The sequence below is a fragment of the Anopheles gambiae genome, chromosome X, assembly GCF_943734735.2.
Source record: "Anopheles gambiae chromosome X, idAnoGambNW_F1_1, whole genome shotgun sequence".
NCBI classification, from domain to species: Eukaryota; Metazoa; Arthropoda; class Insecta; order Diptera; family Culicidae; genus Anopheles; species Anopheles gambiae.
Window position 1 is genome coordinate 14,541,102 of NC_064600.1, and position 26,473 is coordinate 14,567,574.

The window sequence follows — 26,473 nt, forward strand, 5'->3', positions numbered from 1 at the left end:
GTTTTCTGTGTAGGCTTTCAAGACTTAATTCATTACCACGTAGTCGGATAGTCAATCCTTGCTACGGGGGGACGGTCCATTCTGGGCTTGAACCCATGACGGGCATGTTATTGAGTCGTTCGAGATGACGACTGTACCACGGGAGCGCCACTCAGACACTAAGGCACTGGTCTAATCTTGTTGCGCGCAACATTGTTGCTGGCAAAATGTATGGATTTTGACAGCTAGCGCAACTTTGTTGCATGCCAAATTCAATCCAATTTGATTTTTGTCTGGCAACATTTTCTATTTACCTTGGTCATGGTAATCGGGTGTATGAAATGACACAGCAGCAGTGTGCGTTTTGTTGACATCCACTAAATTTGGATTTTAAGCATTTATAATAAATTTTTTGATGTATATTTTGTTTTTTCAACACTTTATTCAACAAGTGAATGATAAAAAATAAACTCTGAGCTGTTAATAGGCAATTTTTTGACGCTAAACAATGTCAAAGCGAAATGTTGCCAGCAACATTCATAGACCACCTCAGCGATATGTTGCCGAGCAACAATGTTGCGCGCAACAACATTAGACCGCTGCCTAATTGGATTATTCGAAGCTTGCAGTGAGGTGGAAAAGAAGCCTCTCAGTTCAAAATGATTCAGAGTTGAAGAAAACCCCTGTGCCGAAGCAATCTCTATACACCTTTCGCAATCCCACAACCCTCCAGGGCCCGCACCGCCGATCCGTGCCGGATCGATTATCCGGCCTGCCGCTGTCGCCTTTTTGGAGCGAGCACGGATAATCGCGCCGGCACGGTTGCGCTCGGCTGGAGAAATATGTGAATTTCGCTTCAGAAGCACCACACAGCCAAAGCATACAGCGGTGCAAAAATACAAACTGTTTTTGGTCGCACCGTACACGCCGTTGCAATTGTTCTGTGGCCTCGTCGCGTGAGATCGTCTGTCCTCCCGCCACCACCACCACCACCACCACCACCGCCCCCCGCCCTCGGCTGCAGGTGAGTGTTTTGGGCGATGTGGGCGACGTGGAATTGCTATTTCAACACAGGGCGCGAGCTGCCTGCGAGGACGCTTCTTCCGCGGGGCTCCGTAGAGGACACACGGAGGGGGCCAGAGTGCGAACATTCAACCGCAATCCCCCTCCCCCCCCCCCCAAACACACCGTGCCGGAACGTGAGTGTGTATGGGTGCTTGTGTTTGTGCACCGTGTCGTCTGCACATCTCCGTGGAGCATCAGGACGCGATCCGCGGTGTGGACCGATTTGTCCAAAGGGGCGGGGGAAGGGGGAGGTTTATTTTCGTTCGGTACCTGCTGTTCCAGCGGGTTTGTTGTTTGAGCAGTGCTGGAACGCAGGCTTTCCATTGTCCACTCACCCGTCATCCCCGGCCCGTGGCTGCCGTGGCTGCCAGTGTAAGTGTGACTTCGTTTGCTCTTGACCGTTTGTCCGCTGAAAGTACGTTTCCATTATTTTTGTTTTTAGATCGCCGCAGTGCGCTCTAGATGCAGCGATACAGACGTGGGCGGGAAGGGAGAAAGCGTCGCGAAAATTTCCCCACACAGCGCGTCTGTGGGAGGGGGGGGGGGGGGGGGGGGAGAGGGGCTGGATGTTGGGGGCCGCTGTTGCAGTATTTCTTAACATTTGTGTTGTTGCTTTAATTGCTATGTGGCCAATGTGGCTGTGTGTGTGTGTGTATGTGGAAAAAAGTCCCATCGATCCATTTGGTAGTCACGTTTCCGCGCTGGTGCTCTGGTGTGCCGTGCTTGCCATGCCAGACATTGCCACATTTCTCCAGCACAACAAAAAACGCGCACACACACACACACACACTCACACAGCTGCACACAAAAACAACAACAAAAGGCTGGAAAAACTGCGATGGAATTTCCATCGTCCAGCGGTTGGATTATCTCCACGCGCGCACCACCCCGAACGGTGGAACGAAGCCATAGAAAAAGGTGTGCATTAGGTGTGTGTGTGTGTGTTTTTTCACCTTCGGTTTGAAAGGTGCTTAAACGGAAAGGAGAGGGTGCTTTTTTTGTGTATGCGTTGCCCACCCAAACCTAAACCCAAACCATTTGAAATCGTGCCAAAACAGTGCCATTTGGAGCACCGCAGCCAAAGGGAAGCACAAGCATATCCATCTTCTGTGTGGTTGCAAACGTGTGTGTGTGTGGGGGTGCAAAATATGAGCCACAATTGTGTTTCCACAAAATCAGTGATGTGAAAGTGCATCCAGGTGCAGTTTTGGGTTGCAAAAATGTAGGTCAGGGGCAGTGTGTGCGCGTGTGTGCCCATTTGTGTGTGTGTGTGTGTGTGTGTGTGTTTGTTCCTGTTCGTCTTTCGATCACCATTAAAACGCACCCACACAGCTTCAGCATTCATTGCATTTTGTTGCATCCTAACCAGACCCCCACGCCCTCCCCAAAACCATCCTTCCAAGCATCAAAATGCACAGAAACGGTACGGAGTGCAGCGTGCGGGTGCGTTATGGGTTGCATAACAGCCATCATGTTTGCCCGAGTGGGCTGGAGAAAAAGAAGAAGAAGTAGAAAAACTAAACACACACACACACACACACACACACACACACACACACACACACACACACACACACACACACACACACACACACACACACACAAATACGTTTTAGTTCCACGCAAGCCAACTGCTCCCTTCACCTTGTCGGCCTTCTTTTTTTGCTGTGAGGTGGAGATGGGACGCTGTTTTCTGTTTGTTTGCAAAACTCCTCCCCACCTCCAGCAATAGAGCGCGTGTGGCCTTCGTCGTAGCGGCGCGATACGCGAGATAATTCAGCATATCGTTCAACATTCAATCACTCACACACGTGTTTTGCGGACGCGGGCCGTGTGAAGTCATCCATTGAAGCAATTTGTTTTGTGCAGCGGCGCATCGCGCGATAAAAAAACTGTTTAAACACACACACACACACATGTAGATGGTGGTGCATACAAGCTGATGATATTTTTGGACTAGCCCCGAAAACCAAGCCTCCAATAGCCCCCCGATTCAATCAACCGGATTAAGGACCCAGCGTCTCGACGAGCTTCACCCCGATTCTACTATCAGCGGAGCGGCGGAAGAAGGGGGGAAGGGGACACACACTGAGCCACTTGTGGCACAACACAGCAAACTTGCACGTGACCCGCGCCATATCGGTTAAGCGCTGTACACCGTTATTATCAGTGATGGGAAAAAATGAAGTTTTCGTCGGAATCAGTTCCGGCTAGCTCCGAAGTTTTGCTGGAATCGATTCCGGAATCGGCGATGGAATCGGAATTGGCTCCGGAATTATTTTCGGAATCGGGATCGGTCTCGGCATCTCCATAAGAAAAGGTGTTTGGGTCCGTATTAGTGTTGGGTGAATCTGATTCAGATTCATGAATCTGATTCAATCTTTGGAATGATTCAATGAATCTGAATCTCGGTTCTTGAATATTCATGAATCTTCAAAGAATCTCGAAAGATTCGTAAATCTCGAAAGATTCATGTATTTCGGAAGATTCCTACATCTTGAAAGATTAACGTATCTCCAGGGATTGAAGAATCTCAAAGGATTCATAAATCTCAAAAAATCATTAAACTTGAGCTTTTCAGTATTCTTCTTCTTGGCGTAACAACCTACGTGGCGATGCCAGCCAATACACAGGCTTTCGAGACTTCTTGGAAAGTACCACACAGCCGGATATTTTGTTTTGCTACGGGGAGACGGTCCATGCGAGACCTGAACCCACATAGGGCAAGTTTTAAGTGGTATTGGACAAATTCAATGTTTTTGAAAATCATACATCTCTAAAGATTCATGAACCCCTGGAGATATATAAATTTTAACGGATTTTCGAAGGCCATAGATTCAATACTTTGATATTCGTGAATCTTTGCAGATTCGAGAATCTTTAGAGATTCATGAATCTTTGAAGGTTCGAAAATCTTTAGAGATGCATGTTTCTTTGAAAATTCGTGAATGTGAATTTGAAAATTTGACTCGAGATTCGAATCACTCATCACTGAAGATTCATATGAATGGATCTCACTGAATAATTCATGAAACCCAACACTAGTCCGTATATATAGTCGTGAAGAATCCAAATTTACTTGTAAACGAGCCATTTTCATGAAGATTCCCGTATTTCCCTGAAAGAGGCGAAAGAACTCCGTTGGAGCCAAAGCCTCTCAAAACTGTACAAACAACAAACAACATTGATTTCCAATCTGAAACTTCTTATTTCAATTAAAGAACTGATTCTCATTCCGCAGCTGATTCGAACTCTGGGGTCAATTCTGATTCCAACTCTGGGGTCAATTCTGATTCCGTTTCCGGAGCAAATTCCCAGATCATTTCTGATTCCGGACCCAATTCTGATTCTGAAGTCGTGTCCGATTCCGCAGCCAAATCCGATTCCGGATTCGGAGTCGACTTCGGAATCGGTTCCGAAATTGATTCCGAACATGGAATCGGGTAGGTTCGATTCCGAGCTCCCACCACTAGCTTGTACAGCTGGTTGCTCGGCCCAGTTATTATTGATGCAGTTTTGAGCTTGTTTTTTCTTCTCTCTTCCAACAAGCTAACGAATAATGATGATGTTTTGTGTTAATCTGTTTGCTTTCTGTTTCGTTTTAGTAGTAATATTGCGAGGAAAAACAAGCAGCATCAGCAGCAGTCGGCAACCCTCCCGTGGGGTGTTAAATGGCGAGCGGCCCCCAAAAGGGGCTAATATCAATTAACAATTAATCGACCGCCACGTTGGAACCGGTCTACTGCCGGACGCCAAAGCGACCAGTGGCTATTTGTGCCGGTTCCAGTGCAATTGCCAAACCAAATTGCCAATGTTGGTTTTGCATACATTTTGTTTCTGTTTCGATGTAAATTCTAAGCAGCATTTCACACAAATTCTGATATCCGAGGATGGAATCAATGCTAGAAAATGACAGAGAATCCTCTCAAAGTGAGATCATTGGCTTCAATATTCGCTCTGAGACAAAAGGCCTTGGTTTGCTTTTTGCTACTTTTTTTTATATTTCTTGCAAATGTTAGTACAAATGTACCTTTTATTTCAATTTTCTCGTTTATTGGTGTCTCACACTACCACCTCGCCCACGAAGCGTCACCGCGTTTTACAATAACACATTTAATGATGATGGTTATGATTGTTTTTTTTCTTCTGGTTCGCCTCATCCAGCACCCATCATCATGCCGCCAATTCACGCCAGTGTTTTGCAATCGCTAGAATGGCTAGAACGGAACGGAGCCGTGGTGGGGACAAATGGCGCGTAAATCATTGTCAAGTGATCGGTGATGGTGACTTAATAGATTCGTGCCACATTTCTGTGCCCAGCGGCATCACTCCACTCCTCCACTGGCCGGACAGAGAAACCGAGGCCCGAGACCGGTCCGACGATTGAGCTGAAGTCGTATTAGTACTTTTTTTGTTTTTCAATTACCACCCGAACGCGTGATTGGATTGAATTGGGAGGGGGTGACTCGTTTTTATTACTTTTCCCCACCGAACACAGGGGGTGACACATTCTGCGCGTGGTGAGTGCGTGTGTTGCCACATGATAACGTTTTGCGGGGCTTTATTGCTTTGCCCCGTCGATGTCGCCGCCACCGCTTCCGGCGTTCCTCGTGTTCCGGTTCGTTCGTGGCGGCTTCTTTTTTTTTTGCTCGCTCGCTGTAAAGCTGTAGAAATAGACACCTGGGACTGTTGGCGGGTGTAAATTATATTGAAATTAACATCTCTTCAGAGGAGATGGAAAATGCGGCAAGCAGGCGAGTCGCGGGTAACGAGCTTTCCCCCCATCAGCGCACCGGTGTGAATAGAGCATTTGATTAGCGAATGTACTAACAGCTTTGACAAAGCAAGTGTGGGAAGCGGAACCGCTTCCAGCTGGCTGCCATTGGCCTTACCCCTTTTTGTCTAGGGTGTGTGTGTGTGTGTGTGTGGTTGTTTCGTTTTTCGTGTATTTTCATTTCAGAATAAGTGCGCCGAGTGTTGTTTCCGGCAGAAGAATCGATGAAACGTCGAGTCACAGTTCCCGCACATCTGGCTGTGCTTGCGCGTACATCACGTGCCTAGTTGCTTAGTGATCGTAATAAGATAGCAAGCTAGCGTCACCGGAGCCACTGCTGCTACGGACTGTTTTAATTTGCAGCATGGGAGACAAGCACAAAAAAACGAAACCCCCGCGAGAGACACATGATGGATCGATTTTTTTTAGTTGCTTCCAACTTCCTTCCATTTGATGAGATGCAAAAATACTCTCATGCATAAAAAGAGAAGCGCAGAACCCAACTACAGCAACCCAGCGACATGACACCATTACGACCGTGGAGGGGCGCAAGGTTTCGGTGCAATCTTCCGTGCCACATCGCTTGGTGTGTGTGTGTGTGCCATTGCATAAATATTAGCCGAATGGCGCCTAGCCAACCGATCGGCTCGCACGTTCGCCAGCCAGTTCTCCAAAAAATTCCTCCCCGGCACGAACCGCACGGATGGCATGGGTTGTGCATGACGTCGGCCGAGCGAAGGTGTTTGCCATTTTCTCTCTCAACCCTTCTCGGCATGCGTTCTGCTATCGATTGACCAATGGCTGGGTGGTTTTGGCTGTTTGTTGTCATTTTAAAGGACGTTTTTATGTGCATATTGAACATCTTTATGCGGAATTATTGGGAGAGCGCGCAAGGGCGCAAACGTGACCGCGACGGTGCTGACGATCGCCTTTTTTGTGTTAGTGTCGAAGTATGTGCGTGTAGGTGGTTTAATTAGTTTTTTTTTCGTTCTTTTTTTGCTTTGCCCATTCCCTGGCGCTTATCATTCGCGCAAACCAAGTGCCAGTATCTAGCAGGGTAGAATTTTGTTAAACTAAATACGTCGTAGCACAGCCAAGGGTGTGGAGCAAGCTGGAAGTGCTGGTGTAGAATTCTTATCTTCCGTCTGGGGGCTTAAGGGGGAGGGGGGGGATGGGAAATCATAAATTTTAATTAAACCTACCTCACCTCCCCCCCCCCCACCTCCGGAACTACACACCTCACGACATCAACGTGTCGACCATGCAAACCTTCGAACAGTGATGTCAAACTCGGTTCAAAATATCCTCGCGGGCCGCAGTTGGGTGGCGGTGGGATGGGAATACTTTCAATCGGCAAAAATCATCAAGGGCTTATTCTTGGACCTAGAATCTTATTTACATTTTTTTCGTAGCTTTCAATAAACAGTACATGAAATTCATAAATTTACTCATGCTTTACATCAATGGCGTGGCGGTCGTGCCTACTCGGAAATTTAATAATTCATATTCAATAACTTCAGATATCTGCTAACGTTTAGGCTACTTGGACAGTACTTTAAACCTCGTATATTGCCTCGTATACACACGAAGTACAAATGCTGCATTTTGACAACGGTAATGACCACTAACGATAAATCAAAATTTATCACTATATCGGCAAATATTGGATAGATATGTGGCCATTTTGTTGAGCAAAAGGGACTACCAGCATAAAGTCGACCTCATACAGTTCTTACCTGTTTTCAGTGCTTGGTTTTCATGGCTTTTAAATATATCGACCTGATTTTTGCAGAACCATATCTGAAAAGTATCCTCATCAATGAAGTGAAGAAAGTGGTATTCCAATACATGATTTCGGAACTTTCCGAACTCAATGTCGGAAAATGGGTGAAAATATTAATAGTCCTACTTAAGAGTGCTCTCAGGAAACAACTACTAAAACACTTGCTACATGCCATCCTCGCGAATACCTTCCCGAACAAGTAATTAAGTGTAACTTACTTCACTCTTCGCTAATCAAAATATTAAAACTGAATGTTGAAACCTTCTACCTTCTACCTACCTACCACATGTGGATACACATTAATACACCCGTTTTTATTATCTTATAATTTACAATCTATTTCTGCTTCATTTAAATAACTGCCAAAGCTCTTCGCGGGTCGTATGTTTGACATGTCTGCCTTAGAATAATAAAGCAACGCGCCACGCTTGAATCTTGCGCGAGTTGTCGTTGCGACAGGGAGGGAAGGGTTGAAAGTAGTGGTGAGCGCTCTGGAGCAATCAAATCAATAGTTCCGCCCAGAGTCGGAGTCATCCGGAATTACATCCGGAGTCATCCGGAATTACCTCCGGAGTCATCCGGAATTACCTCTGGAGTCGTCCAGAATTACCTTAGCCCAGTTTTTTTTCCTCTTTGGCTTTGCGTGTGCACTTCACCTGAACTTTCTTTCTAAGAATAGCGGTTTGAGTGGACCGGAGCCAGCAGGAGTCAGAGTCGGAGATGAAATGCCTGACCACAAAAAACAGTGACTCCTACTCCAGAAGACTCCGGTAGACTCCGGCGGACTCCAGACGACTCAGGACGACTCCGACCGACTCCAGACGACTCAGGATGACTGCGACCGACTCCAGACGATTCAGGACGACTCCGGATGACTGAACAACTCCGGAAAACTCCGGACGACTTTTGATAACTTAGGAACACCGGACGAAACCGACTCCGGATGACTCAGGACAACTCCGGGCGACTCCGGAGGACTCCAGACGACTCTGGAGGACTCCAGACGACTCCGATTTCAAACGGCTCCAGATAATACTAGGCGGTTCTACCTTCCGGAGTCGGCTCCGAAATTTCCTGAGTAGGATCGGAGTCGATTCCGGATTTTAACCAACTTAACCCATCACTAGTTGAAAAATGTCATATGATTGGTCCACGAGCTCTCTCGCGGTTGGGGGGAGGGGGCGTGGGGTGGCAGAAAAAAACAATAATTGCAGTTTGCAAGGTGTCCGCACCTGTGCGGGCAAGGGTTACACTGGGAAGGGAAGTAGGGCAAACACAAGGCGCAACCCCTTTCGGGCACTATTTTAAATGCGTTAGATAGTCCGGACAAAATATGTTTGTATGTGTGTGTGTGTTTGTCATAATTAAAAGAGCCTACATGTCTTAGCAGATACACGCCCGCGGGATGGGAGCAACGCGTTTAAAGTGGGCAAAGGGATTTGGTTTCTTCGTTTATTACTTTCCTCGCCTACATCAGCCTCGAACCCCCATCAACGAAGAAATCAATTGATGACACACAACACTTATCTATTATTCTCCTTTCCAGATAGCCTGGCCAATTTACGCTGACTGGTGACGCGCGCCAGCGCACCCGCACGCCGAACGAAGTGCGACGACGCAGCCTTGGTGAAGCGACCAGTGTGTTTCGTGTTCTTTTTTTTTGTTTTATTTTGTTTTGTTTGCCTCTTTATTTCGGACCACGATCGAGCCCGGAGGCCCACCACCACTGACGTAGTTTTTTTTTTTTTGATTGAGCGCGTTTTACTATCTCAACGGAACGGTCGTGATCGTGCGCGGTCCCAGCGAAAGAGGCGCCGTGCGCCAGTTCTTGCCGATCCACCGGAGCAGATAGAACGCTTTCTGCGTGCGCACACCAGACTGGAGAAGCTCGGTTATAGAGGGAAACTGTATTTATGCTATCGCGATACGCGCCATCGATTAGCAGTGTCGGTCGGGCAGTCGGCCAGTGCGGATCGTGCGACGCAGTAACGTTCGGGAAATACACGCGACACGCGCGGAATCGTCCATCAACCTAAACACTAAACGACAACACTAGAACAAACGAAACAAAAGGCCGTTTCATCTCAAACCGGAAGCCTACTGCGGTGTTGGAAGCGGCGTGTACTGTAGCGAGTGTTTTTGCGCGTTGTGTAACCGAATTTTCGCGGCGGCCAGGTGCGCGAAGGGTTTTTCTCTAAAAGCCCCAGCCATAGTTGTGGTGTGCCGCCTTATCTTACTTGCTGCACACATACTCACACACACAGACGTTCGTTCCGGTGGTATTGTAAAACACGTTCCCAAGTGGCCGGTGTGAGTGGGTGAAACTAAACCCCAGGCACTCTAGCCCGACCAGTGAGACTCCAGTCGCAGCCGCAGCAACTTGCCAGTCAACGAGCCAACCCTACCTACCAGTCCTACCAGCCAACGAAACCACTCTCGTCGTCCAAGATGAGCATGAGTAAGTGTCTGCCCGGCTGCAATCAACCCACAAACGCTATCCCAGGGTGTTTCATTCAAAAATGGCAAACTCGCGCACATGCACACACACACACGCATGTGACAGAACACACATGACCGCACCGATCGCTTCATTATTATCCTGTTTTACACGCATTCCCACCCTTCCCGCCAGGTTCGTACACCGAGAGCAGCTCGGAGGAGGACGACCTGTCGCCGCGCGACAAGGTGCAGCAAAACTCGAAGGGCTATGCGGACTTCTGCGTCCGCAACATCAAGCAGCACTCGTTCGGGCGGCACGAGATCGAGATCGCGGAGCAGGAGATGCCGGGCATCATGGCGCTGCGCAAGCAGGCGCTCGACGACAAACCGCTCAAGGGTGCGAACATCGTCGGCTGCACGCACGTGAACGCGCAGACCGCCGTCCTGATCGAGACGCTCATCTGTCTCGGTGCGAACGTGAGATGGGCGGCGTGCAACATCTACTCGACCCAGGTTAGTGCCACCTTGTTTTTTTTTGCTGATAATAATTTGATTTTTCATTCACCATTTTGTCGGCCGCGCTTAGGCATTGATTCGGCGTACGGCGCCTCAGATGTTTTTATTTGGTGGCAGTATCGTTGGGTGTAGTGATGGGAAAAATGAAGGTTTTGTTGGAATCGATACCGGCTAGCCCCGGAGTTTTCTGAAATCGATTCCGGATAGGTAGGTCCGGAAACAGTTTCCAGAATCGACTCCGGGATTGGCTCCGGAATCGGCTCCGAAATCGGCTCCGGTTTTGGCTCCGGAATCGGTTCTCACGTTCACTACTGAGATGATCAGATGTGTGTCTCAAACAATTGGTGGGTCAATCACATGCTTAGTGACATTTTGTTTACCACCCAACTCTTGGTCACTCATTTGGTCACAACATTTTCTGGCGGTGATAATCAAGACATTCTTGGAATATACTTGGCGTGTGATCCCAAGCAACAAAATAAGCCTTCTTTCTCGCTCCGTCGCGTCAAACAGAGCGCGAAACCATGCTCATTTTGTTTCTTGAAACCACTCGAACGCACCGCATATCTTCCATAACCGACTGATAATGTCACGACCAAGTGACTGACCAAGAGTTGGTTGTACGCAATGCCACCAAGCATGCGATGGTCGCAACAATTGTTTGAGTCTCACGTCTGATCATCATAGTAGAGCTCGTCACGCTGACATTGTTTTGTTTTAGCCCAAATTTTTCATCACTATATCAGTGACCTTTTGCAGAATTGATCACAGTAAAAAAAAGTCATGACTTGGTGACTGATCAAGCGTTGGTCACAAAAATGTCACGAAGCATGCATTGATCACATCAATCGTTTTGAGTATCACCTTTGATTATCACAAATGCTTGAACGCTGACATGGATTTTGTTTCAGTCAGATTTTTTTATGATATTGACAGTGACATTTTGCAGCACTGATGCTAAGTATTGATAGCCGCAAAGAATCGAAAATTATTTGTAAACGATCCATTCTCATGGAGATTCTCGGACTGATTCTGCTTCTGAAACTTCTTAATGCAATTCAAGAAGGGAATCCCATTCCGGAGCTACTTCCAATTCTGGAATCAATTCTGATTCCGTTATCGAAGCAAATTGCGATTCCCAGGTCGATTTGGATCCTTTAGCCGATTCTGATTCCGGAGTCAACTTCGAATTCGACTCCAGAATCGGAATCGGCTCCAGAATCGATTCCGAACACGGATTTGAAATCGGATAGGTTTGCTTTTGAGCTCCCACCACTAGTTGGGTGGACCACAGTTTTTTTTTAATTTGATTTCATCAAGCCGTTGAGAAGAAGGAGAAAGAACGTCGTTTTTGGTCAAATGCACCATCCCCCAGCCTATTGCTATGTTCCCCCTATGTCGAGTGCTGTGTGTTTGTGTGCACTAATCACTCAACTACGTACTCTCTCCTTTTTTATGATCTAAGCCTGGTGTCGCTTGGTGCTGCTGGGCCCCGTTAGTGGATGTAGCAGGAGAAGCAGTGTGCTCACCACCACCTGCCCGCTGTGTAAGTTTGCTCTGCGTACACAACGAAACATGCAATCGATCATTGGGGCGCACTTGACGGGCTCTCTAGTACCTGCTGACCTGATGGCCGGAAATCGGGATGTTGCACCGCTCGCTTCTACCACTCGACGGGTGGTGCGTCCGTCCCGAACCTCGATTGCGTTAGTGATAAGTTTGTGTGTGCGGGTGAGGTGAGGGGTATGGTCAGTTTACTTTTAGATGTTCTTCACCTCCTATGGTGTCCCGCCCTCTAATTTACGACATTGTGCTGATGATGGCGATAAAAAATGATGGGACCAAACAGATAGAGAGAGAGAGAGAGAGACAGAGGGTGTCTGTTTGGTGGACACAAAGGGAAGGGAGCTATTAGAAGCACCTTTGGAAGACGCCAGGTGAAGGTGAACAGAACTTCTCTCGCACTTTGCGTCGCGGTTATAGATAATGAATTGCCACCTCCCCTACCTACTGGCTAGAAGCATCTCCACCTCACTGGCCCGCCGAGGCATTTGCGTTTGTCCCCGTTTTGTTGCTTTTTTTTCTTCTTTTTCGCTTGTTTGCTTCGCTTGTACATTCGAAGAAGAGTGTGCCCGAACCCACTATCTGTCGTGCCTGTCGTTTTATTGCTCAATTGCCGTCGTTCATGTGCATGTCGTCGGGGTTGCGTCTGAGTGACGCGCGTTGCTTTGCGCCTAGGGCGAGGTTGTGAAGGTTTATATCTTGCCTCGCAACCCCCGCCTGCTGCTGCAATTCCTCCAGCCCGTGTGTGCTAGTTCTCGTAGTAGTTCGACCGCGTGAGGGTTTTAAGATGCATCACGTGCGCCACCCTAAACCCGTTCGGGCAAATATTATCCCAACCCGCCAAGCTATGTTTGCTCAATCTCGGCGGCCTGCTACTGCTGCTGCTGCTGTCCAGATTTGCCTGAGTGTGTTGACAAGCGAGCATCAATTCAGTCGTTAAGGGAAATTCATCACACACACACACACAGAAATACAATCTGGGACAATGTAATACTGCGCTCATCGCCGGTGTGTGCATCTAGAACGCGAGCACCGGCTAACAGCAAATGCTTTGCTTGTGGGACGGATTTTTGTTTTGCTCGTGAAAAGATAACGGTCGGGGTCGGTCCGCGTGTGTTTGAAGAGGATTTCAGCACCTCGCGCTGGAAGGCAGCTTTGGACTGCCATTTCGTTACAGCAAGCTCCTGTTAAGATGTTATGGACAAGGGAGGACATGTGTGTGCAAAGAATGTGATGCCGCTGGAATGGTTGCACTAGTTATGCAATCGTACAAGGCTTTAACAACAAGGGAGGTTGTCACAATAGTTGTCAACACCATCGGAACGAATTGCTTGTGCAAATCTTGGAATGCAGTGTATTGATAGCAACGGTATAAAAATGATATTACAAGTAGTTTCTTAACAACGGTAGCGCAGCGAATGGGGGGTATGGGCAAAAGAGATATATTTTCCAGAGGTTCTCATAGTTGTGGGACCCTTCCTTGATTTTTTCAAATAGGTGGTGAATTTTATATGATGGAAATTGCACTCTATGACACTTTTTTTGGAAATCCTGTAAAGAATTACGCTTTGAAGGGACAGTCATCCTAAAGATACATTTCTTTCTGAAAGATACATGCAATATCAACGAACTGTCAAAATCCTCACGTTGATGAGAGACTAAACAGGGTTTTCCAAGGGAGATGTTTCGAATGCGCTCATCATTATTCACCACCTTCAAGATGTTTGTCAACAGCTGTCAATGGTGTGTTTGCATCATAATAAAACTTCAGTTCTTACACATGATTTTCAACACAGCACAAGATTCGTAGATCTCATATCATAGACTCAATCCTTGTGTTTGAGACGTGTTGAATATCATGTGGAAGAACTGAAAAATGATTGAAAAATGAATGGAAGTACTTTATTTTGCGGGATAACCAGTAATATAATTGATTTGTACCACACTAATAGCAAGTAATTACATGAAAAAAGGAATAATTATCAATTACTAGAGTAAAAAGTGTGGAAATAATAATAAGCACAGGAAGTTTAGGAACATTATAGAACCGTTTTCATTCAAGAAAGATTTGTAAAAAGACTAACTATTGTCTATAATACGTGTACAACTTTCGTCCGTTCAGAGTGGGTTTGTTTGACAGGTTTCCGTTTGACCGGTAGGAGAGAGATAATTGCCCGGTATAGCTTAGAGCGATTTCACTGTATCCTTTCATCTAATATTCACTTTCATTCAATCACTAACTAGATTTATTTGCTTAAAAGTATAACAGAAAATATAAAGCCCATAGCAGATTAGAAACAGCCTTACTGAAAGGCTTATGCCCACGGTGATTGGTCTTACGAGTTAACAATGAGGAAGGCTCAAATCGAATATGTCATCCGAGGAAGAATGCAATAATTTGAATAATTAATTTAGTTACTGTTAAAAACCGAAATATTATATAGCAAAAACATACTATTAACGATGTATTACAATTGCGTTTGCACCATTTTTTAGCATGTTTGTTCATCGACTAAGAATTCCTGGAACAAACATTATCTGAATTTGTTGGACAGGAACATTTCTGTTGCTAGTTTCTGTACACATCTGCAAGATCTATGATCTAGTGCTGTGAATCTATAAATGCAACTATACACGGACACCAAACAACTAATGTTGGGTTTAATGAATCTTTTGGTGAGATTCATTCATATGAATCTCTAGCGATGAGTTATATGAATCTAGAATCAAATATCCAAAGATCCATGAATATTTAAAGATTCGAGAATCTACAAGGATTCATGATTATCTAAAGATTAATGGATCTCGAAAAGGATTCATTAAACCAAAAGATTCATAAATCCATTAAGATTTATAAATCTCCAGAGATTCATTAATCTATAGGGATGTATGATTTTCAAAATATTGAAATTGCGCGATCCCATGGTACATTGGTTAACTCGCACGACCTAACAACATGCCCGACGAGGCCTCGCATACATCATATCTCTATCTGTAGCAAAACAAACTATCCGGGTGCGTGATAATTTCCAAGCAGTCTCGAAAGACTGTATAGGTTGGTATGACCACGTATGTATGACCACGTGCTACACCAAGAAGAACTAGAATAAGAAGAAGAAGGAGCTCAAGTTCTGGAGCTGAATCATTGGAGATTCATGAACCCCTAGAAATTCGTAAATCTTAGAGATTTGTGAACCTTTGCTCAAGAGATTCAGATTCTTTGAATTACTTCAAAGATTCATTCAGATTCATGAATCAGATTTAGTTAATACTAATCCAATACAAATCAATAGTCAAAATGTCCGAACACATGTTAGCCATTATTCTAAACGTTTGGATTATTCGTAAATTATTATTATTATTATTTATTAGTTAATCTTCAAATTACAATAATTATCTCTACCGCACATTCCCTTTCTAGGGCACGGAGGGCTTTCGCGTATCAACGTAGATACGACACAAAATAATCACCCCTGACCACACATCTAACATATGCATATTATCCTTCCCCTCCTCCATCGACAGAATGAAGTAGCGGCCGCACTGGCCGAGAGCGGCGTGCCGATCTTTGCCTGGCGCGGCGAGATCGAGGAAGACTTCTGGTGGTGCATCGACAAGTGCGTGCACGCGGAAAACTGGCAGCCGAACATGATCCTGGACGATGGGGGCGACGCGACGCACCTGATGCTGAAGAAGTACCCGGTCATGTTCAAGATGATCAAGGGCATCGTGGACGAGAGCGTGACGGGCGTGCACCGGCTGTACCAGCTGTCCAAGACGAGCAAGCTGACCGTGCCGGCGATGAACGTGAAGGACGCGATCACCAAGACCAAGTTCGACAGCCTGTACAGCTGCAAGGAGTCGGTTATCGACAGGTAAGTGGGGGTGGGTTGCTTACGTTTCATAGTTCGCGTTGTTCAAACGTTTCCGGGATTTTTTTTTCTTCTCCTATGCGTGCAACAGCCTGAAGCGCGCCACGGACATCATGATCGGCGGCAAGCAGATTGTGCTGTGCGGGTACGGCGAGGTCGGCAAGGGCTGCGCCCAGGCCCTGAAGGGGCTCGGCTGCATCGTCTACGTGACCGAGATCGATCCGATCTGCGCGCTGCAGGCGTGTATGGATGGGTTCCGCGTGGTCAAGCTGAACGAGGTGATCCGCACGGTGGACGTGGTGATCACCTGCACCGGCAACAAGAACGTGGTGACGCGCGAGCACATGGACAAGATGAAGAACGGCTGCATCGTGTGCAACATGGGCCATTCGAACACCGAGATCGACGTGAACAGCCTGCGCACGTCCGAGCTGCAGTGGGAGAAGATGCGCTCGCAGGTCGACCACATCATCTGGCCCGGGCCGGACGGCAAGCGCATCATCCTGCTGGCCGAGGGCCGGCTGGTGAACCTGTCCTGCTCGAGCATCTCGTCGTTCGTGGCGTCGATCTCGGCCACCACGCAGGCGCTCGCGCTGATCGAGCTGTTCAATGCGCCGCCCGGCCGCTACAAGGCGGACGTCTATCTGCTGCCGAAGAAGATGGGTAAGCGCGGTCACTGCTTCGTATGCTCTTCGTTTTTTTTTTTTTTGTATGCTCACTCCCTACCATTGATTGCTCGGTTACTCTCCCACAGACGAGTACGTCGCCAGCCTGCATCTGCAGACGCTCGATGCGCATCTGACGGAATTGACCGACGAGCAGGCCCGGTACATGGGCCTCAACAAGGCCGGCCCGTTCAAGCCGAACTACTACAGGTATTAGTATAGCAGGTGCGCTTCGTTTCCGGTCGGGCCGCGCCGCCGCACGCACGACGCCACACGCTGCCGTGCCGCGAGTTAGCACCGCTCGGACGCGCACACCTTTATTAGCAAGCATAGCGAATTTATGAACCGCAATCACATCACTTCGACGAACCGAGCTGTGTGTGTGTGTGTGGGTGTGTGATGCTGGTGGATGTCACCCCAAATTACTAGTTACAGCAGACAGAAGAAAAAAAACCCAAATTCGAGGAGTGAGAAAGAAGCAGAACCACTTTCGAGGTGTGTGTGTGTGTGTGTATGTGTGTATGTGTGGGAACTTTACTTTTACTTATTTTTATAGAGACTTTGAGGTCTAGCTCATTCGGCTCTTATGTGTGGGAAGCCTGCAACACGAACCACTTTTCGACAGGAAGAACCTTTTGAAACACCCACGCACACACACACACACACACACTGTTTAGCATTTAGACGATAGATTAGAAATGATAAAACAATGCAAAGGAAGATGCGGTAAGGAAGAAGCGATGTTCTATTTTGGCATTGTCTTGAGCAATTCGGTTCATTTGCATGAGCGTCATCGTACTAGTTCTTTCATTTAGATCAACGGTTTTCAGACTTTTTACCTTTTTTTCACTTTTACCTTTCATACAAACACCTGGATTGTTAGCTTGCTTCTATCTGTCAAACGCCCTGAAGATTTGGGAGGAACGTGTTTTTTACGTCTAATGTTTTTACAGGGTTTTCCAGGTGTTCTCTTAGTTGTCGGACACTTCCTTGACTCTTTCTTATTGGAAGTGAACTTCATAGGTTGGAAATTGGTTTCTATGGCACGGTTTATGACAGGTTTCTTGGAAATTCCTATTGGATTTGTCCAACAAGGATGTATAGAGTTCAATTCACGTTACGTTAAGTTCATTTCACGTATGAAAGAGTCAATAAAGTGTCCCACAGCTGGAAGGCCCTATAACGCAAAACAAAAATTTGGTCATAAGTGGGTTAATAGGTTTTTTTTTTAATTCTTCGTACGAATAACGCATGTCATTTTGGATGCCTCATCTATTGTCTTAAGATGGTCTTATGATGGTTTCTTAAGTTGGCAAAGCCATTTTTTTTTCAAGCACAGGGGTTTGACAGCAAAATCATGTAGCAGCTTGTCAAGCTTTTTTTAATATTTTTTTTTTAATTATTTAATATGGAGCTTTTGCAGTGCAATTTTTAGTTCGAACAACCTGCTACAATGTACAGCTTGTGTTGATTATTGGATGAATATTCGTTTTTCGAATTTTACTTTTTTTAGCTACGAATAATCTAGTCATTGACCTATCGCATTTTACGTAATTTCATCAAAAACTCTAAAAAAAAATGAAAACCGCTGATTTAGATGATGAACTGGCCGTTAGTCGCAGTTCGTTCGTTCATTTCAATTGATGATATATTTATGGTTTCATATCGCAATTGCAATATTATTTGTTTACTAAACCATGAACATTATTTGGCAGACCAGGAACGTTCTTTATTACGACGGGTAGGACGGCTTCTTTTTGTGAGTAACTCAGTGCATTATAATTTGTTAAGAACCGATGAACGTTGATTAGACGATCTTTATTTCGAATGCACTGACCGTACGGTTCTGGTTCTTTAGACACACACCTCTAATTTGCTGTCGAGCATGGAGCTCCTCAAGCACGTGCGGGTATTATGACTGCTTGTAAATCGGGATTAATAGAAACAGAACGGTAGAATTGCTCTTCCTTTGCTATGTATAAAAAAGTGAGAAAAAGAGTTAAAAAACGATAAATATATATATTTAAAAAAACGAATTTCTTCCGCCGCTTTTACACACACACACACACACACGCAGCAGCAGAACTCTGTATCCTGTAGAAGAGCGTAAGTGTGCAATCTGGTTAAAAAAATTCTTGTTAAAAGCGATGCAAAAGAGACGGACAGAGGGAAAGACACGTGGTGGAGAAGAAAAAAAAATCCAAAAACTATAACTATAGCAATTAAAACACACGCAAACACACGAAGAAAAGTGGCGATGGGGTGTCCCGGTGGGTGTATGTGTGTTGTTTGTGCGCGATATTCGCAACAAAAAATAATCGATCGGTCGGTTTGGTTTTTTGCTTTACCATTCGCAACCGCTCGATTGGGACGCGTGGCGTCGCTCACGTGGCTTTTTCTTCGCAACTGGAAAATTAATTGTCAATTAACAGAACAACCCCCCTCCCCACCCCCCTCGGAATCGATCGAAGAACAAGCAAGCAAGGGAAAGCGCAATCCAATGCGACGAGAATGGGAAATAATGTGAATTAGAAAAGAATGTCTGCGCCAAAGCTGAAGATTGCAACACCTTCAGTGCTTTTGTTTCAGGATGTGCTTAAGAGAAGTGTTATCCAGTAACAGCCAAGCTAAGGATTGCATTTGGTTCGTTCGGGCAGAGTATTTCCGTTTCGTTTCTTGGGCGCGCGCCACATAACTAACTGATTTTTCCCCCATTTTGATGAGCAGAGGCTCAGTTCCCCTCCTTCACAAGCCAGAAGAAAATGTTTGTAAAAAACAAAAAAAAACTATCTATTGCTCTTATGTGTACAGCAGGTAAATAGGCGAACGAAAAAAAAACGAGGCGAAGCGTACGAACGGAAAAGAAAATTGCTCTTGAAATGGAGAAACAAAAAAAACAAAAACAAACATTTTGGGTCGATGGAGATCGGTTGTAGGAAACCCACTTATGAAGTTAGTAGTTGTGTAGTATGTAACGTTTACAACTTCCCCCCATACCCCCCTCTTTACACGTGCTCAGCCACGGTCGATGGGAGATATAGAAGAAAAAAAACACGAATGAATCGTATGGAACAATTATTAGTCGCGGAACAAACGCGAAAAACCGGTCGGGATGGATGGAAAGGTGAAACTATTAGGCGGTTTATGTGGCAAACTGTTACAAACGGGCTATTTTGGGGGTATACATACATACATACACACACACAGACACGCATAGATACTTAGAGACGCAGGGCGAGAAGTGCACGCTTTTCTAAATCTTTTTCGTTCCAAACAAAAAAAAACAAAAAACAAAAAACGAAATTTCCACTCTAGGTGCAGGATTTCGCTTTCACAACCGGTATTATTATAATTTTAAAGTAGAGCATAGCGTTTAATGGTGTTTCGTTTTCTGCTGCTCCGCTTTGTTTAAAAGGGAGTGAACCCACACACACACACAGAGACATTTAAAAGCGAGGAACAGAATAGAGTGTCTTAATAATTTGTGTTTGGCACAGCTAGCGCGCACCGCAAGTTTAATGTGTATTGTTGCTGCTGGGAAACAACTCCCCCCCCCTCCCACCCTGACCAATCTCTTTATCCCGCATCCCTGTGCACTTGTTTAGAGTAGAAACGAATTTCTATCACCTCTCTATATCCCTCTCTCTTTCTTCCTCCCATATTTTCCTGTAAGGATATATTCCTTGGAAAAAAGCTCCTCAAACCGTTTTCCTGACGGGTGGATGGGTTGAAATATGCCAACAGTAGTAGTGCAACCCTCTGTAGAACGCTTCGGTTAATTAGAGGTGGGTTTTGCTGTTTTTTCCCCGTTGCCTTTCTTCCGTATTTTTTGTCCTTTGCAAAAAAACGCGTTATCACCGTGTTGTGAAATACTATCCATTTGTGTGAGGGTGCGAGGCGTGTGCGTAGAAAACGAAACCAATTAAAAACAAAAAAAAACAAAAAGAACAAACTCTATAAAAACCAAGTTATGTATTTTTGTTCTGCCGCAGACCACACACAACGCAACAAACCACAAATAAAGTGAAGCGAAAGAACAAACAAACAAACAAAAAACGTATGCAAAACTGAAAATTTCGTAGTCAATTTATTTAGCCACTAGCGCATCACGTCCTATCGCCGCGCCCCATTCAGTACAGGGAGCCCTTGTCTTCCGCGTACAGGAAGTAGATCGGTACCGGGGGGCGCCCGTCGCCGAGCTGCACCAGCTCGACGTGGCGGATCAGAAAGACGGCCGCCAGGCCGTAGAACAGCTGCGGCAGCCCCAGGTTGGCCACCTTGATGCAGCGAAAGAACCGATCGTCCAGCGTCAGGTCCTGCCAGGGGCGGCGCGTGCAGTGGTACTTCATGTACGGGTAGCAGCCGGTGCGCAGGATGTGATAGTTGGCCCCGGTGTCGAGCGTCCAGTTGAAGTGCGACCGGCCGAACTGATCGTTCCGCACGTCGCTGTGCTGTTGTGGAAGGCGGGAGAGTGCGGTGAGCATGGGAAATAGATTGAAAAAGGGCGCTTGCTACCTTGATGAAGTACGACGTCCAGGGCGGTTCGTTGCACTGCTTCAGGTAGGCCGTCAGCACCTCGGACACCTTCGGCTTGGTGGCGGCGGTGCCGCCGGTCGCGCTGTGAAGGGTCCGCTTGACGAGTAGCAGCAGCATCGCCGGTGGATGGAAATGTGCTTCTCCTGCAATAACAGTGTAACCGGTGAGAACTGGTGTTCGGTAAATCTGGTTCAGATGCATGAATCTGAATGAATCTTTGAAGTGATGCAATGGATCTGAATCTCGGTTTGACAGATTCACAAATCTCAAAGATTCATTAATCTCGAAAGATTCATGGATCTCAAAAGATGTATATATCTCGAAAGATTCACGAATCTCAGGATGCATAAAGCTTCAAAGATTCATAAAGCTTGAGCTTCTTCTTATTCTTCTTGTTGGCATAACAACCTACGTGGCCATGCCAGCCTATACACAGGCTTTCGAGACTGCTTGGAAAGTATCACGCAGCCGGATAGTTTGTTTTGCTACAGGGAGATATGGTGTATGCGAGGCCTCGACGGGCATGTTGTTGGGTCGTGCGAGTTAACCAATGTACCATGGGATCGCGCAATTTCAATATTTTGAAAATCATACATTCCTATAGATTCATGAATCCCTGGAGATTTTTAAATCTGTATGGATTTATAAATCCTGTGGCTTCATGAATCAAGGTAAATAGGCTGGATTGCTTGAACTTTCGAGTCATCATAGTGCTTAATGCCGCCTGTCAAAGTACTGTCCCAGATCCTGTTCTGGAGACTTTCGCCCTTTGTTACAAATTTTGCCGGCAGTTACCAAGCTGGGTTTGTTGGAGGCAAATCCACCACCGACCGAAATTATTACTCTACGGCAGATCATCCCGAAGTGCCGAGAGCGCCAGATCCCTGTTCATTGACTTCAAGGCGGCCTATGACACCATAGACCGGAATGAGCTATGGAACATCATGCAACGGTACCATTGCTCTAGGAAGTTGATCCGGCTCTTAGAGGTAGGGGTGAATGGGATGTAGTGTAAGGTGAGTATCGAACTTGACGTCGGAATCGTTCGAATCTCACAGGGGTCTGAGGCATTGGTGACGGACTCTTCTGTCTGCTCTTCAACATCGCCCTGGAAGGTGTAATTCGAAGCGTGGGGCATAGACAACGATATCCATGACACGATCCTCTACCGGTCTCTCCAATTTCTTGGTTTCGCGGATGACATCGACATCATCGGGAGGACAACAGCGAAGGTGTGTGTGGCGACTCAAACGCGAAGCAGCAAGAATTGGATTGAAAGTCAGTGTGACGAAGACGAAGTACCTGCTTGCCTGAGACTCAGACCATCTGGGAAGCAGTGTATTAGTTGACGGCGACAATCTCGAGCTAGTAAAGGAGTTCTGCTATCTTCGGTCGTTACTTCCGACAACGACATCAGTAGCGAAATCCGGAGACGCATTGTGCAGGGGAATCGTGCACACTATGGGTTTCACCGACTGTTGAGACCCTGAAGACTTCGACTCCGCACGAAATGTGAGATATATCGCCCGGAGGTCCTCTATGGACACGAGCCCTGGACTATCCGAGCGGAGAATGCAAACGCTCTGAGCGTGTTTGAGCGACGCATCCTTCGGACTATCTTTGGCGGTGTGCTCGAGTAAGTAGTTTGGAGGAGAAGGCAAGCTGAAGCAAGACCTGTCTGAGATCGGGTGTCTATTTGGATGGCAAGTAGGTGCTGCAGCCAGGAACCGAGCATCCTGGAGAAGGATTGTTGACCAGGTCATGTCACACCGACGTGCTCTACCGTGAGCAGGCCAACAAGAGATAGAGAGAGAGAGAGAGGCTTCATAAATCCTTGGAGATCCCTTTTATCTTTAGAGATTCTTGAATCCTTGTATATTCTTCAATCTTCAGAGATACATGAGTCTTTAGAGATTTTTGAATCTATGGAGATTCGAATCACTCATCCCTGAAGATTGATATGAATGAATATCAAAGATTCATGTTACCCAACTTGCTATTGGGAACGCGGTGATTACCGCTTTTGACAGCTACGGACACGGTAGTGGACGGAATGGGGAATAAAAGCACACACAGTAGGGTGATTTTAAGGCTTTTTAATTATTTATTCTCCTTTTACAGTAATAACTCGTGGGTTTACAGCACCAAACAGGGGGAGTGGTATGTTTGTGTGGATATCATCGAGAGTGTGTGTGTGTGTGTTTTTGCTTTGTGTTCGTTATCCTCCTACTTCCACTCCCCGTGTTTGCCCCAATCAATTGGGTGTTTGTAGGTGCGTCGTAGGTTTTTTTTGCGTTTTCGCATTCCCGCATTGCAAGGGTCGATTGAATCAAAATTGTATGCTCTAGAGATAACAACGGAACAAAACAAAAAAAGAAACGGGATACATTTCTCCTTTCCTACACGCTAAGGCCGCTGCGGCTTAGCGATCGATCTCGCCGAACACGACGTCCAGCGTGCCGATGATGGCGACCACGTCCGCGAGCATGTGGTGGCGGCCGATCTTGTCGAGCGCGGCCAGATGGGCGAACCCGGGCGCCTTGATCTTGCACCGGTACGGCCGGCTCGAGCCGTCCGACACGACGTACAGCCCGAACTCGCCCTTCGGCGCCTCGACCGCGGTGTAGGTGGCGCCCGGCGGCACCTGGTATCCCTGCGTGAACAGCTTGAAGTGGTGGATCAGCGCCTCCATCGAGTGCTTCATCTCGCCGCGGGACGGCGGCGTCAGCTTCGCGTCGTCCGTCTTGATCTCGCCCGCCGGCATCTGGTTCAGACACTGGTCGATGATGCGGAGCGACTGGCGCATCTCCTCCACTCGGCACAGGTAGCGATCGTAGCAGTCGCCCTTGGTGCCGATCGGCACGTCGAACTCGACCAGATCGTACGCGTCGTACGGTTGCGATTTGCGCAGGTCCCACTTGATGCCGGAACCGCGCAGCATCACGCCGCTGAAGCCGTAGTTCAGTGCGTCCTCGGCCGACACCACGCCGATGTCGACGGTACGCTGCACCCAGATGCGATTGGTCGTCAGCACGTCCTCCACCTCGTCCAGCCGCTCGCCGAACTTGGACGCAAACTCGTAGATGTCGTCCAGCAGCCCGAGCGGCAGGTCCTGCGATACGCCGCCCGGCCGGATGTAGGCGGCGTGCATACGCGCCCCCGACACGCGCTCGTAAAACTCCATCATCTTCTCGCGCTCTTCGAACAGCCAGAAGAAGGGCGTGAGGGCGCCGACGTCCAGCGCGTGCGTACCGACCGCCATGATGTGGTTCAGGATGCGCGTGATCTCCGCGAACAGCACGCGGATGTACTTGGCCCGCAGCGGGATGTCGATGTTGAGCAGCTTCTCGACCGCGAGCGAGTAGCACTGCTCGTTGCACATCATCGACACGTAGTCGAGCCGGTCGAAGTACGGCAGCGCCTGCGTGTACGTCTTGTACTCGATCAGCTTCTCGGTGCCGCGGTGCAGCAGCCCGATGTGCGGATCCGCCCGCATCACCGTCTCGCCGTCCAGCTCGAGCACCAGCCGTAGTACGCCGTGGGCGGCTGGGTGCTGCGGTCCAAAGTTGAGGCTCAGGTTGCGCACCGTCTTCTCAACCGGCGCAATCTTGCTGTTCCACGGCGGCAGCTTCCAGCGGGACGTCACCTCGTCCGGGTACATGACCGGCCCCTTGAACTGGTCGATGAACTGCTCGTCCGGGAACCACTTGCCGGCGGACCGGGCCGGCTGCTGCCCGTTACATAAAGCGGCGACATTTTTCAGCAGCCCGCCGCCGGTTACATAAACGTTCGCGGCGGTGCGCTTCGCCACCGTGTTCAGCACGCTGAATGCCATCCTGCCCCCTTATGGCCCTGGTGGTGGTGGGATGTTGCTCTCTTTGCTTTTCCGGTCGAGCTAAAAGATGGCGGGGAGCAAAAAGGATAGGAGTGGAGGAGAAAAACAGAGATTTCTTTTAAAACAATCAATAACACCGTACGAGTGGGAGGGGGATATGAGCACTCAGGGGAGGTATGTCGTAGAGCACCGATGCAGGGAAGACAGTTCGTTCGCACCTTTCGGGAAGTGTTTTGCTTCTTCTTTTCTGCACACGGACACTATTTGTGTTTGAGTGTGTGTATGTGTATGCTGTTTGTGCACTTTTCACTTGCTTTTTTGACAGAAATTATTACTCAAGATTAACTCACACACTCGCTCGCCTTCTCTTTTTCTCTCTCACTCTCTCTATCGCACGCAAGCACTGCAATGACAGGAAAAGTTCCTCGCACAATGAAAACACCGCGAACAATTTCGCGAAACAGAAACTGCGGCACCGTTTAGCTTCTGTTTTCGTTTCTTCGCAAAACCGATCGAACGTTGGAAAAACAAAGGAAAGGACGGGACGGGGGAAAAGGAGGGAAGCTTACCCTAACGATTTCCGGACCGACTGCAGAACGGCGAAGGGTTGGTGTTTTTCTGGCTAGCTTGTGGGAAAATTTCCTGCACAACAATACGCAATCGGGGCAGCGGTTTTGACAGCCTTTGACAGCTGTCAGTGCTGGAGCCGCTTGTGTCCCGTTCACATAGCCCGGACAGAACACACATTTTTGAACACTTTGTAGGTGTATTTTTGTTTGTACTGCTTTGCTCAGTGTATTTTGTGAAATGTTGTGACAAATGTGCAAAAGAAACAGATAACATCCAAAAAGCATAAACATAAGGCTCAGACCCCTACGTTACATTGGATAAGCGTTACATGCCTTAAAATATTCCCAAGCAACATTTTTATGTTGGTCCACTTGACCGACCAATGTGTCAAAAAATATTTTGAACTGCGATTTTAAGTTGTAGTGGAACGCCGTTTATATGGGTACCTTATATTCGACTGCCCGTTTATCCATCCGTTTAGAAATCGAGCTGTGAAAGGGGACATTGCGTACTGAGGAGAATATTTGGAAGAAAAAGGTTATCGTAGCATATTGTTACAACAAAAACGCTTTAATTCATGACAAATTTCAAATATTTGCATTGGAAAAACATGAAGTCAATAAAAACTTTAGGTTTCACCAAAAACATAACATAAATTAGAAAGAAACGGTAATTGTTGATAATATATATATATATATATATATTGACTAATTACCCAAGTGTCACAAATCCACTAAACGACAACTAAACGGTTTCTAAACGACTCAAGCTCTCAACCTAAACGGAATATAAAAAGACTTCGTTTAGCAAACGGCAAACGACTCACTCATTCTAAAAATAGCAAAAAACTGGTGGCGCCTTCTGTTAGTGGCATGG

General features: G+C 46.9%; 3 protein-coding genes across 5 annotated transcripts; 1 reads left to right on the top strand and 2 right to left on the bottom strand.

The window, feature by feature from the left end:
* Nucleotides 1–761: 761 nt before the first annotated feature.
* Nucleotides 762–20,730, top strand: LOC1272386 (adenosylhomocysteinase-like 1). The gene is made up of 6 exons (XM_311334.6): nucleotides 762–1,003; nucleotides 9,148–10,059; nucleotides 10,234–10,553; nucleotides 15,645–15,994; nucleotides 16,083–16,654; nucleotides 16,746–20,730. Exons 2-6 carry the CDS (start codon nucleotides 10,050–10,052, stop codon nucleotides 16,871–16,873), a joined length of 1,380 nt encoding a protein of 459 aa, XP_311334.4. The 5' UTR covers nucleotides 762–1,003; nucleotides 9,148–10,049; the 3' UTR covers nucleotides 16,874–20,730.
* Nucleotides 18,033–25,710, bottom strand: LOC4576166 (uncharacterized protein C15orf61 homolog). The gene is made up of 3 exons (XM_001230795.4): nucleotides 25,597–25,710; nucleotides 21,172–21,335; nucleotides 18,033–21,107 (listed from the first exon to the last, which is right to left on the bottom strand). The coding sequence occupies exons 2-3, from the start codon at nucleotides 21,307–21,309 to the stop codon at nucleotides 20,787–20,789; spliced, it is 459 nt and encodes a 152-aa protein (XP_001230796.4). The 5' UTR covers nucleotides 21,310–21,335; nucleotides 25,597–25,710; the 3' UTR covers nucleotides 18,033–20,786.
* On the bottom strand, nucleotides 23,274–25,732 carry LOC1272388 (NADH-ubiquinone oxidoreductase 49 kDa subunit). 3 transcript variants are annotated; one of them, XM_061661408.1, is made up of 3 exons: nucleotides 25,597–25,692; nucleotides 25,246–25,430; nucleotides 23,274–25,087 (listed from the first exon to the last, which is right to left on the bottom strand). In XM_061661408.1, exon 3 carries the CDS (start codon nucleotides 25,025–25,027, stop codon nucleotides 23,615–23,617), a length of 1,413 nt encoding a protein of 470 aa, XP_061517392.1. In that variant the 5' UTR covers nucleotides 25,028–25,087; nucleotides 25,246–25,430; nucleotides 25,597–25,692; the 3' UTR covers nucleotides 23,274–23,614. The 3 variants fall into 3 exon arrangements, with proteins under 3 accessions (XP_061517392.1, XP_061517396.1, XP_311336.4); XM_061661412.1 differs by having other exon boundaries at nucleotides 25,378–25,430; nucleotides 25,597–25,678; XM_311336.5 differs by lacking the exon at nucleotides 25,246–25,430 and having other exon boundaries at nucleotides 25,597–25,732.
* Between the last annotated feature and the right edge of the window lie 741 nt (nucleotides 25,733–26,473).